Source organism: Carassius gibelio, chromosome B25 (genome assembly GCF_023724105.1).
Source record: "Carassius gibelio isolate Cgi1373 ecotype wild population from Czech Republic chromosome B25, carGib1.2-hapl.c, whole genome shotgun sequence".
Taxonomy (NCBI): Eukaryota; Metazoa; Chordata; class Actinopteri; order Cypriniformes; family Cyprinidae; genus Carassius; species Carassius gibelio.
In genome coordinates this window covers 18,727,066-18,741,832 of record NC_068420.1, presented here as the reverse complement: position 1 = coordinate 18,741,832, position 14,767 = coordinate 18,727,066, and the positions used below count along the sequence as shown (strand labels likewise).

Here is a 14,767-nt window from a genome sequence, read left to right as displayed (position 1 = left end):
CTCCCGTTCCACCACATCCCAAAGACGCTCTATTGGGTTGAGATCTGGTGACTGTGGGGGACATTTTAGTACAGTGAATTCATTGTCATGTTCAAGAAACCAATATGAAATGATTCGATCCCTATCTTTTCCTTCCCTTCGCCTCTTTATTAATGTGCTTGGACACAGAGCTCTGTGAACAGCCAGCCTCTTTTGCAATGACCTTTTGTGTCTTGTCCTCCTTGTTATAGGTGTCAATGCTCGTCTTTTGGACAACTGTCAAGTCAGCAGTCTTCCCCATGATTGTGTAGCCTACAGAACTAGACTGAGAGACCATTTAAAAGCCTTTTCAGGTGTTTTGAGTTAATTAGCTGATTAAAGTGTGGCACCAGGTGTCTTCAATATTGAACCTTTTCACAATATTCTAATTTTCTGAGAGACTGAATTTGGGATTTTCCTTAGTTGTCAGTTATAATCAAACAAAATTAAAAGAAATAAACATTTGAAATATATCAGTCTGTCTGTAATGAATGAATATAATATACAAGTTTCACTTTTTGAGTAGAATTAGTGAAATAAATCAACTTTTTGATGATATTCTAATTATATGACCAGCACCTTTATATATATACAGAACAGACCAAAAGTTTGGAAACATTACTATTTTTAATGTTTTTTAAAGAAGCTCCTTCTGCTCATCAAGCCTGCATTTATTTTATCAAAAATACAGAAAAAACTGTAATATTGTGATATATTATTATTTTTACATTTATTATACTTTAAATGATAATTTATTTCTGTGATGCAAAGCTGAATTTTTAGGATCATTATCACATGATCCTTTAGAAATCATTCTAATATGATGATTCATTATCAAAGTTGGAAACAGTTCTGCTGCTTAATATTTTTTCAGAACATGTGATACTTTTTTAGGATACTTTGATGAATAAAAAGAAAAAAAAGAAGAAGCTATGTTTTTAAAATATAAATATTTAGTAATAACAATATACACTACTGGTCAGTAAATTTTTTTTCTTTCTTTTGTTTTTAAATAAAATTAATACTTTAATTCAGCAAGGATCTGTTAAATTGATAAAAAGTGATAGTAAAGAAAATATATTAATAAAATATATTATTATTAGTTTATTTTTTTTGAATAAATGCGGTTCTTTTTAACCTTTTATTGATCAAATATATTAGACAGCAGAGATGTTTCCAACACTCATGATAAATCTGAATATTAGAATGATTTCTAAATGATCATGTGATCGACTGATGTTACATGTGACACTGAAGAATGGAGTAATGATGCTGAAAATTCAGCCTTGCATCACAGGAATAAATTATTTTTTAAAGTATATTCAAATAGAAAACTATTACTTTAAGTTGTAGTAATATTTCACAATATTACAGTTTTTTCTGTATTTTTGATCAAAGGCAGGCTTGATGAGCAAAAGAAACTTCTTTCAAAACATTAAAAATAGTAATGTTTACAAACTTTTGGTCTGTAGTGTATGTATATATACATATATATATGCTCATTGTAGGCCTATAAGATCATGTGAACAAGCATTAGACTTTTGCAATAATAGTTTACATGTTTAATACTTTTAAGGAGAATCACAATATAGATTATTCACCAATCCTCGACCCATAATCTCACACTCTGAATCATTACCTAAGGCTTATTTTTGGGTTTATGAATCAGAGTTTGACTGTGCTCATTGCCTCATGTTCAGTCTTGTGTAATAAAGTCGTGATTTAAAGTGTACTTAAGCTAACAGGAGATTGTGCATTCAAAGATATATGGGCAGTGGATTTGCTATGACTTTGGTTTCCATGATCCTGCTTGTATGCACATTTTAAAGTATCGCATCAGAAATGAGGATTGCAAATGCTGTATTTTGAATAAAAAATCCTTTTTACGCTCACTCGAGGTGGTTTTTGACTTGTGTGGAAAATGAGTTAATGCAAACAATGGGAGATGGAAATGTATTTTACAAAAAAGTCATATGTGTATCTCATTCCATTTAAAATGTTGTTATGGTCTTTCGGAAATGCCTGAGCAATTCTGTCATCAAAGTAATTCTGTGTTATTGCTTCAAAGAAATGTCCTACACTATATAGGAGCAGCATTCACTTTCATTTTTTTGCAATTCGTCTGCTCGCTCTGAGGTACAATTAATTTATTATATAAGAAAATTTTTATATTTAGTAGCTTCTCCTACTTTTCTTGATGTATAGTGCCAGTTTATCAGGAAGTGTCAATTTTGTTCTATTTGACTCATTGGATGGAAACAGTGCTTGTTTTCCCGCAATTGTTTTATGCAATATTTACATTTTGTGCAATAAATTAAATTTGCAACTTCGCAAGGAAACCTGGCTAATGACCTTGAACATCAGGTTTACTTTGCATAATGAATTGCAGATGTGACGCAAAAAAATTTTTTTCAAATACGTGCGTTAAAATTTGGAAGCCACAAAATGTTATCCCAAATGACTAAGTTCACAGAATATGTATATTTTACCCACGACCTCATTGTTAAAGTGATGCTATACATGTTGAGCTTAAAAATATGAATAATAAATTGTTTCTAAGATCAAAAAGGGTAATTAAACAAACATACCCAAGGTGCTTCAACTTTCAACTTTATTTTTCAGAAAAAGGAACCCAAAAATGTTAAAATAAAATGCAAACATTCTGAAAAATTTCTAACACAACAATTTCACAGAAATTACCTTGTAATGCAGATCCCTGTATTAAGCGTAATGTATTAGTGTCCTGTCTACGTTTCGTTTTAAATAGGCAGCCAGAAATTACATCGAACCAAGACGAGGAATAGAAGAAAGAAACATCTCCATTTAGGCTACTCTTTAAAAAGATGAAGTTTTACGCACACGTTGAACTTTATAAGTCTCGGTATTTCTGATATGAAATAAAAACACGTCAAAGTTTTATGCCAGCTTGTAAACATGGTCGTTTGTATGTTGCAGATGCTTGTACGGTATAGTGACATAACGATACATCATTTCACACACTCAAGCTGCCCGTATCAGTGTAAGACATTGTTTTAATCAAATATATGTAGTCAAACAAAATACAGTCGAATATCACCGAAAAATCACTTAGACTCGTCCATATTGTAAATTCGCATTTACAGTAACGCAATTACAATGGAAGTATATGGAGCAAGATATACCAGACTATGCAATAGCTGAAACTACAGCTATTTTTGGTTTTTAAATGATTTTCGCAGAAAAATAGGTGTTATTTGAGATGTAATGCTGTCTAAACAACACTTTATCTTTGGGCTACAGTTTAAGGTGGATGAATGCCAACAAAGGTGGATTTTAAAAGTAGTTAATTAATAGTTATGTCACTTTAGTTTCCGGTATCTTTTGCCATCTTTACCGTCTTTATGTGGTTCTTACAGCATTTGAAATAACTTATTCTACCACACGTCTCATGTTAACATCTACAATGTTATATTTAGTACCCCATATACTTCAGTTTTATGTCCTTTACTGTAAACACAAATTGTGTTTGTCTGTACAAGCTGGGAAAGAAGTCAAACTTATTTTAAAATGTGGTAAAACATCCACTTTCGAGGGTGAAAAGAATCTGGAACATTTCTTTAAAAATGGAACAAACAATAGGTGAAAACTCTGGACAAGTCCAAAATTCGATTAAAAAACATTTATTTTCTTTCTAAACATGTTTTACTATTCAATCATCTCCATAAAACAATGCTATTTGGGGACTTACACAACCCAGACAGCTAAACATCAGGTCTCCTTCTTAACCCTGTATGGACTGCCATGTTAAATTACATCAAAGAAAGGCACACAGCTTCTGAAGAACATCTTTATCCCACGGTTAAGCTCTGTAGAAATGGCTACTGCATCAATGGGACCGAGATTACGGCTAGCCTAAAACCCAGACTAAAACAGAAGTCTGAAAGGTTTTTCTGCATCTGTGAAACTAGCCAGTAAAGACCAAACCTCTTCTGAAATCAACCGGAAAGGAGGAAAGGAAGCAGCTCAGACATACAGACAAATGCAAAGATGAATAATTTGAATATCATAGCTCGACAGGCCATTCTTGGTCCTGTCGTGTCCAGAAGTTCAGCAGGACTTTAGAAAGGAGTCGCCACATATCAGATCATTTCAAGTGTAAGAAGGCGTCGCTCCTGAACAGGAAGTGACATTTACAGTTGTATAAAAGCAGACGTCTAAGTACCAGCGCACATCTAAACCTTTAGACAATAACTTCAGCAGGTAATATCTTAAGTGCAAACCATATCTATGTGACCCAAAGTGCCTGAGCTGCTAGTTTTGGAGTTAAAATTGAAACCATTTCCTTTAAATGTTCAGTAATCACTCAAGTTTCACTTCTGACCTAACAGACAGAGATACACACAAATACACACTCGGTGAATGAGTCTCTGTGGCTCTTTCCAGTGTGAGTTTGGACAGCAGCTTGGCAGTGTCACGGGTCCTCCTGTATGAGACGGGCCTCACCAAAGGGTCCCAGAGACACAACGCTTTGGTCCTTTAAGGTCCCGTTCTCGTGCAGAGTTAGTTTGAAGTCTCTCAGCGAGGCTCAGTTTTATCCTTTAGGAGCTTTACTGGACTGTGAGTTCCACATGCCTCTTTTCGAGTGATAGTAGTGAAAGAAGTTTCTCAGTCTTAAACGCTCAACCTCCAGACCGTTTTGTAGAACTCTGAAAGAGAGAGAGAGATTCATTTAATAATGAATGTATTTTTTTTATTCATTTGAAATTATTTACAAATTATATTAATATCTATTTTCAACGATATTTTCATTAATAATACTAATAATATATTAAATTGTATTATTATTCAATATCATAATTTAATTAATATTAATAACTTTTTTGTATTATTATTAACAGTAACAACATTTATTATTATTATAATTTTTATAACATCAAAACTAATGTCAATGTCAAATCCTCACTTGTCATTTCAATATTATAATTTTATATAGTTATTTTTATTTTTTATTATTATTTTTTACATTCATTTAACATTTATTAAAAATATTGTTATTAGTAATAAAAATAACAACAACATCAATGTCAAAATATAATTCACCTCAATATTATATTAATAATAATATTAATTATATCTAAGAATAATATATAAAAATAATTACACTATGAAAATCTCACAATTCTCACAATTTTAATATTATTAATAGTTATATTATATATTATCATCAACAACAAAATTATTGTCACAGTCTGAAACTCAATTCAATATCATAATTGTATAATATTATGTCATATTAATAATAAAATAATATTTAATATGACTGATGATGATGATTACTATATAATATTAACATCAATGTGCAAATCATCATTTTAATAACATAATAATGTTTAATATAATTTTAATGATATTATTAATTATATTTAACTTATTATTATTATTATTATTATTATTATTATTATTATTATTAATGATAACATCACTTTCAAATTCTCTAAATTATCATTAAAAATTTAAATACTACTACTACTATTATTATTATTATTATTATTATTATTATTATAACTGCAAAATGAACTACAAAAAAAACACATTATCATTATTATTATTATTACTGATAATAATACTAACAAAACATCACAGTCAACGTCTCTAAACCATAAATAACTTATACCATCATAATAATAATTCCTGAACTACTACTTCTACTAATGTCTTATGCTTCGTTCACACCAGACGCGACTTGCGTGAATAAATCGCTCTATTCGTGCGTAGTTGGACGCTTGAACATTTTGAGTTTAGGCGCTTCATTCGCGCGCGAAATTAACTTCACAACAGATGCGAATTTGCGTCATGGGGGGGTTTCTGCCAGTTGAGTTCACGCAGCATTTTCAAGTGTTCGAATTGTGTCGAAGCTTTAGTATTTCCTTGCATTAATTAATATTCACTTGTGTGTGCTTATACAAGTATCTTTTTAATGTATAATTTGAAAATCTAGTGTTTGATCATGTCTAAATATTTATTCAAGTGTAAAACCTAAAAGTAAGTAAGCAGTTAGGACCTGCAATACTCTTTTGAGCAACTAAACTAGATACATGTATATTTATTAGGGTGGGTAAACAATGGCATTGCAAATGGAAATAATTTTTCTGGCCACAAAATTACTTTAATTTGCCTCTTTGCATTCATTTAACCTTCAATACTACACTAATTGTATTAGGCTATACATAATAACAGAAAATAGGGTACAATTCATAACAAAAACGGTTGATCTGCATGTTTGCCTTCAGCGTAATAATCAATGCATGTGTGTCTCACGTTAGCAACCCTACTTTGTCATCGTTGACACAAAAAAAACCTTCACCTGATGAACATTTTCATCAGTAATAATGTCCTTATTTAAATCAACACTGTTTTTGAGCAGTTAAGGTTACTAGATTTAAAATTATTTGTTTAATTCAGAATGGGTGCAATGCTAGCTTTTTTCTCAGAATTACGTTAGATGGTTAATTTACAACTAACAATCCGATAGTGAGCTAGCATCATAAGATAAAAAAAACAACAATTGACAGACCAAGATTATAATGAAAGTGAGTGTCCGATTCGAAGATAAACACTTATTCAGTAGCAGTAAATTAGGTGTACCAAACAATCATAAAACAAATACATATTATCTTACCGTCACCGTGAGGTAAAATAATGAGGAAGGATCACTCTGCCAGCCGATCAGAACACAGCGACGTGTGGCACACTTGAGCGTATTTACAGACGCACATTTAATTTGAAGTAGCTTTTTATGGGAGCGGCAGCGCAATACTTTGATAAAAAATAGATAGGGCTATGTCAAATATTGTTTCTATTTTAGTTTTAATGAAAAACCAGGGGATCCTCCCAGCCCCCCCTCATTTCGAACACTGTTTTCAACCACCATTTTTATTCGGATGACTTTCAGAATATTACTGTTATCGTATCATGAAATGTAGTTTTAAAAGTATTTCATGTGAGAATGTAGTTGTTTTAAACTCAAATCTGTGGTTTATTTATAAAGTGTTAAATAATGTGTTTTGCCGATTTCGGAGACGGTGACTCCACACGATCAGCGGGAGCTCAGTGCTCATGTATCCGTCGAAAGCAGCCTCACCTCTGCTAGACCTCCTGACATGTGCCTCTGGCTCTGATGTCTCTTTAGTGGTTCAAGATAAAATATAACTCGTTTGGGGTAAATTTAATATTTGGTCTTTATTCAGTTAATCTATTAATATTATATATACTGTACAAGCAGGATCCGCGTCAAAATGCCCGAAACTTGCCATTTGCGCCGCCTCATTCACGCGAAACACGCCGCAGGTTGTCTATTCACGTCTTTGCATTGACTTAACGTTGAAATCACTCGCGCCAGACGCTCTATTCGCATCTGGTGTGAACGCACCATTAGATTGTATTGTATAAATTAATAGTTTTAAATAATCTTGTTTCCTGGAAAGCGCTTCTACCTGTCCAGTAGTTCCCAGTCTTCTCCTCCCCAGCGGTCCTTAAACTCCTCCGTGTTCATCCCACCAATCTTGTCAAAATCGGATTTGTAGATCCCAAACAGGCCGAAGCCGTTGACCTCCCAGTAACCTGCAGACACAGAGCCGTGGGATCGATGAAGTCCAGTGTGAGAGCGGCTGTTTTTGAGCACATGTGTGTGAGGTGTGTCGTACCGTCAGGCTCCTGCGGGGAGCTGCCGCAGCCCAGTCTCATCACTATCGGAGCGAAGGCCAGTTTGCCCTCCACACAGTGTTTCCTGATGCTCTCCAGGATGTTCAGAGGGAAATGAATGTGCAGGTCACACAGAAACACGATACTGTGACTGTCCTGCAAAACATCAGCCCACACTGCTACAGCACTGAACTTCACGACTGATCAAACACATCCTGCTCATCATCTTTGTTTTCTAAGTTACATTATAGCAACAGCTGTGAATCACCAGCCACATTTATACACTCATTAACACGAGGAGGATTCCTAGAAATGGTTGTGAATCACTGATAATCACACTGGTGTTGGGCTTACAGGTTTAATCTCTGTATGGGAAACCGTGACATAACGCTGCTTCATGCTGGATTTACCGCAAGTGTGAGTTAACAACTCATAAAAAAAAAAAAAATTCACATGCTTTTCAGACTGATTTCTGATTTTATGAAAGATGCATCTTTTTCCAATTGACTGTAAATCTTGGTAGTTAGTTTGTGTTTGGTTTAAGTCTTTGGGAACTAAAGCTACATTTGTTTATGCTGTATAAATTTCACACTTTATCCAAAGCATTTTACATCAGTACATATGAATCGAACCCGTGACCTTGGCATTCCTAGATCCACCGACAGGAACAATTTGTGCGCTGTTATGCACTTTACCACAGCTACGAAACATTACTGAGAATGTCTGAACATCTACAATGTGTTATTTTGGAATCATAATAAATCCGATTTGAAATCTGATCATCTTAAAGCTGTGAGTTTATGATCACCTCGATGGTGTCCACACCGATCTGTAACCCAGCAGAACGTTCAAAGTTTCCTTCTCTCCTCAGATACTCATATCTGTGTACAAAAATAAAAAACACAACTGTAATAAGCCTCTGTTTATTTGATAAATACACAAATGTCCATCTGATATCATCTGATATCCATTTTGTCTCTCAATTAAATTGCTATTTAATATAGTTTTTGAAGAAGTTTGGCACATTGGAGTGCAATGTATCTACTTCCCACAATAGCAAGTTTCTATATAAAGAAGAAACTAACAAAGTGGCATGAAAGCATGTGTTGGCGTACCGTGGAACGGAGCTTTCTCTGAGAGCCTGTTCCACGTCCATGTCTTCACTCTGGAAGTCCACGATGATGATGTTGAAGTTGTTGTCCTTGGTCTCACGGTGCAGGAACTCCATGTCTGAGATGAACTGCTGAACCCAACGCGCCTGATTCTTCACTGTAGGAAACAAATCAACACATACATTATAATACCACATAATATTAATACATCAGCTACATCAAAACAAAGATTCGCTGTTTTATTTCTTAAGCAGAAAACTTACTTGGGAAGAACTTAATAAAAAAAAAAAAAAAACGGAAAAATATACTTGTTTTTATATTTTATATAAAAAATATTTCAAGGATCCATTGGAGTGCAAGTGATGTAATGCTAAATTTCTCCCAATCTGATAAAGAAACAAATTCATCCTCATCTTAGATAGCCTGAGGACATAATCAGCAAATACTATTCCTATACAACAGTTTAACAGTTTATTCCTTTAAACCAACTTTTTTTTTTCTTCTACGAGTGAGAATTATCTAAACTGGTTGCCTGTAGTTTGAGTTTCTGCTAAACAAATCCAAATCCACTGCAATCCAAACTGTGACAGATTCCACGTACACGGCTGGAATTTATGATCAGGCAAGGGACATTTTTTTCTTCACATATCTGCCAATCACAACTAACCCACCATGCAAAACCTTTCAAATTCACTGCTACACAAAACAAATTGAAAGAAAATTGAGAAACAACCATGAAAAACAAAGCAGGTCCCAACCTTTATTTGAATTTTTAAAATATAGTGCCCCCAAGAGGTACAAATGTCAGTGCTCTCAAACAAGGTGGCATTTAAACAGAGCACAAGCACAGGATTTATGGCGATACATTTAAGTCACATCAGGGATTCTCAACTCTTATCCACGGGGTCCACTTCTCTGCAGAGTTTGGCTCCAAACCTAATTAAACACACCTGAACAAGCTAATTATTCATGATCACTAGTAATTTCTAGGAAAGTTACAAGCAGGTGAGTTTGAACAAGGTTAGAGCCAGAGTTGCCAGGTTTTCACAACATAACCCACCCAATTTCTACTCAAAACTAGTCCAGTCGTGTTTCGAGGGGGGTCCCCCAAGTACAAAAATCACATTCCTGAAAGATAACCTGTGCAGGAAAGTGGAACATCTGGGTACATGATTCACAAAAATAGATAGATATTTATCACTTACCTGGTACCACAAAATGCACCATGACATTCTTTTTCCACTGCAGCATCACTGGCTGGCACAGGAGCGGTTTGGCATACACTGTGCCCCACTGCGGGGTGCCGTGGGCCCCTCGGGTAGGTGTGCGGGAAGGTGGAGCAGGTGGGCTGGCGATAGGGGAAGAGGGGGATGATGCTGTGACCCCTTCCATATTCTCCAGACTGTCTTCTACCCGACCACGGTGCAACAGCATGTAGATGTACTCAGACAGACGGACCACTTTACGACCTCTCTCCATTAGCTCCAGCTCTATCAGGTAGCGGTTACCACGTGCAGAGTCACGCCGCTTCTCTACATTTATAATGCGGAGGAGAGTGTAAATCCTGAGAAAGAGGGAGGGAAAAAGAGATTGCATGGTGGAGTGAGTGGCTGTACGATTACTTGAAAATGCACACCAGTGCAATATTAAATGTAAACGAATGGTAAGGTGCCTATTTTCAACAATAATTACAGTAATTATTTTCATTGCTTAAAAACTGTGCAGTTGGAAAGAGGTAAAAGAAACTGAAAACAAATATTTTACACATATTTTGCTAATTAAATTATTTAAAATTTTCTGAAATTATTTTCAGCAAAACAACAACAAAAAAGGAACTTTACCAATATTTGCAAGTGAAATTTGTATGAATTTAGTTATAACAGTAATTATGAGAATTTTCAAATACTTGTTCAGTGAGGAAAAAGATATAAAGAACTGTAACAATAAATGGTAATATAAATACACGCATTCACTACTAATATTTTACAAGTATTTTCTAATCAAATGTGGATTAAATGTGTCTAAAAATACATATGCCAAAACCGATATTTACCGATATATATTGTGAATTGAATGTGTAAGTCTCTGAATCTGCAAATGGCTGTAGAGTTACACAGCAGAATTTGTTTTTAATATAAAAATACTGATATAAATACAAATATACAGTGTAAATACTGATTTTACAGATATATCGGAAACTAAAATATTGGTTTCTACATCAGCCTCACCCTCCATTAAGTTCATTGAGTTTCTCCATGTACTGTGCAAGAACGTCCACCACTTCGCTTTCAGATAGCTGCAGGTTTCCAGATACGTTGCACCGGAGATCATTCCAGTCAGAGCGCAATGTCTCAAAGTCCATGCTATTAACGGAAAACGTCCTCTGCCAATTAATGGCCTCCTCCGCCCACCCGGGACGAGGCTCCACATCCTCATAGCTATACTCCGAAAGGCCTCCTTCCTCCTCTGGTTCTGGGTCCGTGTCCTGCCGCTGCTGTTGGGACTCGGTAATCTCAGAGGTTTGCAAGTAGGAAGTGACACGGAGAGGCTCAGTTGGAGGCATGTTCTCAGAGGAGTTAGCAGACGGAGGGGTGGGCGCAGGAGGTGGTCGAGCGGTTGCGATGGGCCTCAAGGGACGCTGGTGTTTTTCCCAGACGCCTCGTATCCTTCTCTCAAAGCGGCTTGGGATTGCTGCTCTGTTTGGGGGCATGGGATTTTCAGCTGGCTTGCTGAAGTTGGGGCTCGCTGGAAAGACCTTGTTTTCATGCAGAGAAGACCGTGCAAATAACTGGGATGCACGTAAAGCTCCTTTGCTGAGCTTTGGTTTGGCACTGAGGTTCACCAGCTTTGTGGTCTTGCCATTCTGGTACAGGAAAACGCCCGGGAAGACCTCTCTGGGTTGGCGTGAAACAAGACTTTGCTTCTCCTTAGCAGGGCGAGGTCTTGTGACGTAGATTTTGTTGTCCTCCTTCTTGCGTTCCTTGTTGGTGTGGCTATTTCCAGGATTGTGGCTGTTGTCATGAGCATGGTTGTTACCTGGGGAAGGAACGGCGAGGGCAGGACTGCTGAGGGTTTGTTTAGCACGACTGTTGAGGGCCACCAATGAGGATTTTGGCGGGAAAAGCAAAGCAGATCTGCTTATTTTCTGTAAGCGATCTTCTGACCAACCCCCTCTGAGGTCCCGGCGGTCTCTTTGAACCCAAGTGAGAGAACGACCTCGCACGACACTCTCACTTTTTGGTAACCCTACCTTAGCCTGATGGTCCAGAGTGCCTTGGTCTGTCTCTTGAGGTTGAGACCCAACCACTTGCCTTGCTCTTGTGAAAAAGCGCCTTTGCTCTCTCCTAAATGTTGGGTTGCCTGGCTCTACCTCTTTTTTCTCCACCATTGTGGGAATGGGTTTATCAGAGGGGCTTGAGGTGTGACTTGAGTGGCTAGGTTGGACAGTCTTTGTTACTGACAGGGTGCCAACAACTTGTGCTTCATCCTCTGGATCCACCCCCTCTTCTTCTTCAAGAAAATCTAAAGCAGAATGCCAAAAACAAACAATATGAGTGTAACTCCACCACTTGTGGCCAAGCTCGCAAAGAGACCTTGAAAAATAATTCTTGGACATTTGCAACTTATAGGTCTATTCATAACAAGACTTTAAAGCTGCAGTATGAAACTTCTACAAGTGGCACCTAGTGGAATCGCAATATGTTTGAGAGACCCTGCAGTAGGAGTTGTGAAATAAACCTTACCTGTAAACACACTTTTCTGACACTGAAATAGGCCATGTACAGGTATGTGATTTATACAAATCTTGAGTTTATATGGGCATATGAATGCATATCTGACAGGAACTGACATGAAATGTTTTAATGGCATTTTCTTTTCATCTTAACTATGGGTTACGTTTAATGAAATCGTGTTTATGAGTGCACTGCTTTGTGTACAAGGTAACTGTCGTAGCTATTGTATTTCTGTTTTCCATAAGCGCCACCTACTGGAGAATTAATTTGTATTTTTATTCAGCCGGTCTTCTGTTCATGTTCAGACTTGTTGTTTTTATCAAAACTTGCACTATTTGAACAGTAAAGTTGTTTAAATAATAGTTTTACAGTTATTTTATAGGCAGTTACCAGGATTTTATAGTTTAGAATGTTGATACCTAAACAACATGTTGTTTGTCTTATGAAAGCGCCTTTGGTCTGCAATTTTCACGTTGTTGTCGATGTAACCAGGCCTTAACCCTTTGAAAATAAACACAACTTCTTTTCTGGCTCAAACCTAAGGCCATTATCTCCTGATGAATATATCAGCCATGTTCAAACATAGAAGCTTGTGACGGAGCGATGCACTAATGAAGTGTTATTCCTCTTCTGGATCACTGATCACACACATGAAAACTCACCATCAGGATTAGGGAAGAAGAATGGCCTGTCATCTTCCTCCTCATCCATCTTCATGTATTTATAGAAGCCAAACCTGTTAGAGATAGAGATGGAGAGAAAAAGATCAAGTCTGTGAAAAACAGAAATACAGAGTTTTAAAGAAATGTATTTATTCATCTCTGTTTCAGTGAAAATAACGACTCAGAGGACCATTTCATTGAGACATTGACTTGATAAATGTCCTTGGTCTTACTGTACACACTATTTCAATATATGTATTGCCAATATAATCTATAAAAGCTTACTTCTCCAAATAGATGGGTGACTCTCTATAGAAGCACTTGTTATCTCTTTCCATGTGTGTGAGGCGGGTGAAGTCATTGGGATAGACAAAAGAAAGATAGACCTGCAGACAAAATACCAGATATGACAACCCTATTAATTCACTTGGCATGTCAGTAGTTCACCACTGAACAGTAGAATATCTCTGTGAATACTAGATAAAAGCCTATTGTCTAGTATATGCTGTACTGCAAGCTGCCTACAAATCCTTTGAAAAATAATGTGAAAGTATGCAACAATATAGCATTTAAATATTGTGACAAATCTCAGGAAACTGACGTTATGTATCATATCTTTACCTATAGTATTCAAATTACACATAATAAGTAAAAAAAAAATGTAGCATTGTGAAGTCCAAATGTTTCTTCATTTGATGCTCTCACCTTAATCTTAATTGTTTTTCTGCTTTTGATTGGCTTTTACGGTATGCCTGTAATTACTTTTGTCAGCCAAAAGGGGGCAGTAATCACACAGGAAGTTTTAGTACACTGCAGCAGCAAGTCAATACGGCAACAGGTGCAAGTGTTACTCAAAAGGCATTTTCTGTTGCACTATTTTGCAAAATGTGTGCAGAAATATATGTTTGTTAGACTCACAAACTGTAGGCCTTGATAGCGTGCGATAGGGAAGTCTTTGACCACATATGTTGGCGAGTAGAGACAGGTGGGCAACACATTTTCAAGATGAGAGGGGTCAATCATGGGAACTATGGAGAGTATTGTGAGAAAGACAGTTTAATATTACCAGAAGCAGATTATCAAATTGTCCTTTCAAACATTATTTGTCACTAAGGAACACAAAATGAAGAACTATTTCAGTAGATCCAATAGCAAAAGAGAGACAGAGGAAACAAATAAAAAGGGACTATAAAGTGGACCTGAACAGACGGATAGAGGCTTACTGTTGAAGAAGGTGTCGCGCGGGTCTGGTTGCAGCATATCGGCACCGTGTTTGCTGCGGGTGTGGGTCACTGCTGGGACAGGCCCATGGCTGGCCAGTGTCTGAGGAATGTGATCCACATGGTTCATCTTCAAACTGCTCTCATCTTTCACAAAGAAAGAAGAAGGGATAAATGTTAATGGAGATGGGAAGCCATTGTTTATGAACAGTCAGTGCACAGAAGGACTGTAAAAGGAAAAATAAAGCAGAATTTACAGCACAAAGAATTTCTAATGAAACTGAAGTAGGGGACTAAGTTATATCTAGAAATCAGAATATCATAAAGAAGCACGGAAGGGA

The 14,767-nt window shown here is 36.3% G+C and overlaps 1 protein-coding gene across 3 annotated transcripts in view; it reads right to left on the bottom strand.

Moving 5' to 3' along the window:
* Positions 1-2,615: 2,615 nt before the first annotated feature.
* Positions 2,616-14,767, bottom strand: part of LOC128014322 (N-acetyl-beta-glucosaminyl-glycoprotein 4-beta-N-acetylgalactosaminyltransferase 1) — a 158,685-nt gene continuing 146,533 nt past the window's right edge. For all 3 annotated transcript variants that reach the window (XM_052597802.1, XM_052597803.1, XM_052597801.1), the window contains 11 exons: positions 14,430-14,573; positions 14,125-14,234; positions 13,492-13,592; positions 13,207-13,280; positions 11,039-12,332; positions 10,016-10,374; positions 8,814-8,967; positions 8,507-8,579; positions 7,701-7,854; positions 7,491-7,617; positions 2,616-4,703 (listed from right to left, as the gene is read on the bottom strand). In XM_052597802.1, coding sequence (XP_052453762.1) covers positions 4,589-4,703; positions 7,491-7,617; positions 7,701-7,854; positions 8,507-8,579; positions 8,814-8,967; positions 10,016-10,374; positions 11,039-12,332; positions 13,207-13,280; positions 13,492-13,592; positions 14,125-14,234; positions 14,430-14,573 — 2,705 coding nt within the window. In that variant the 3' untranslated portion in view covers positions 2,616-4,588. The remainder of the gene's footprint in view (positions 4,704-7,490; positions 7,618-7,700; positions 7,855-8,506; positions 8,580-8,813; positions 8,968-10,015; positions 10,375-11,038; positions 12,333-13,206; positions 13,281-13,491; positions 13,593-14,124; positions 14,235-14,429; positions 14,574-14,767) is intronic.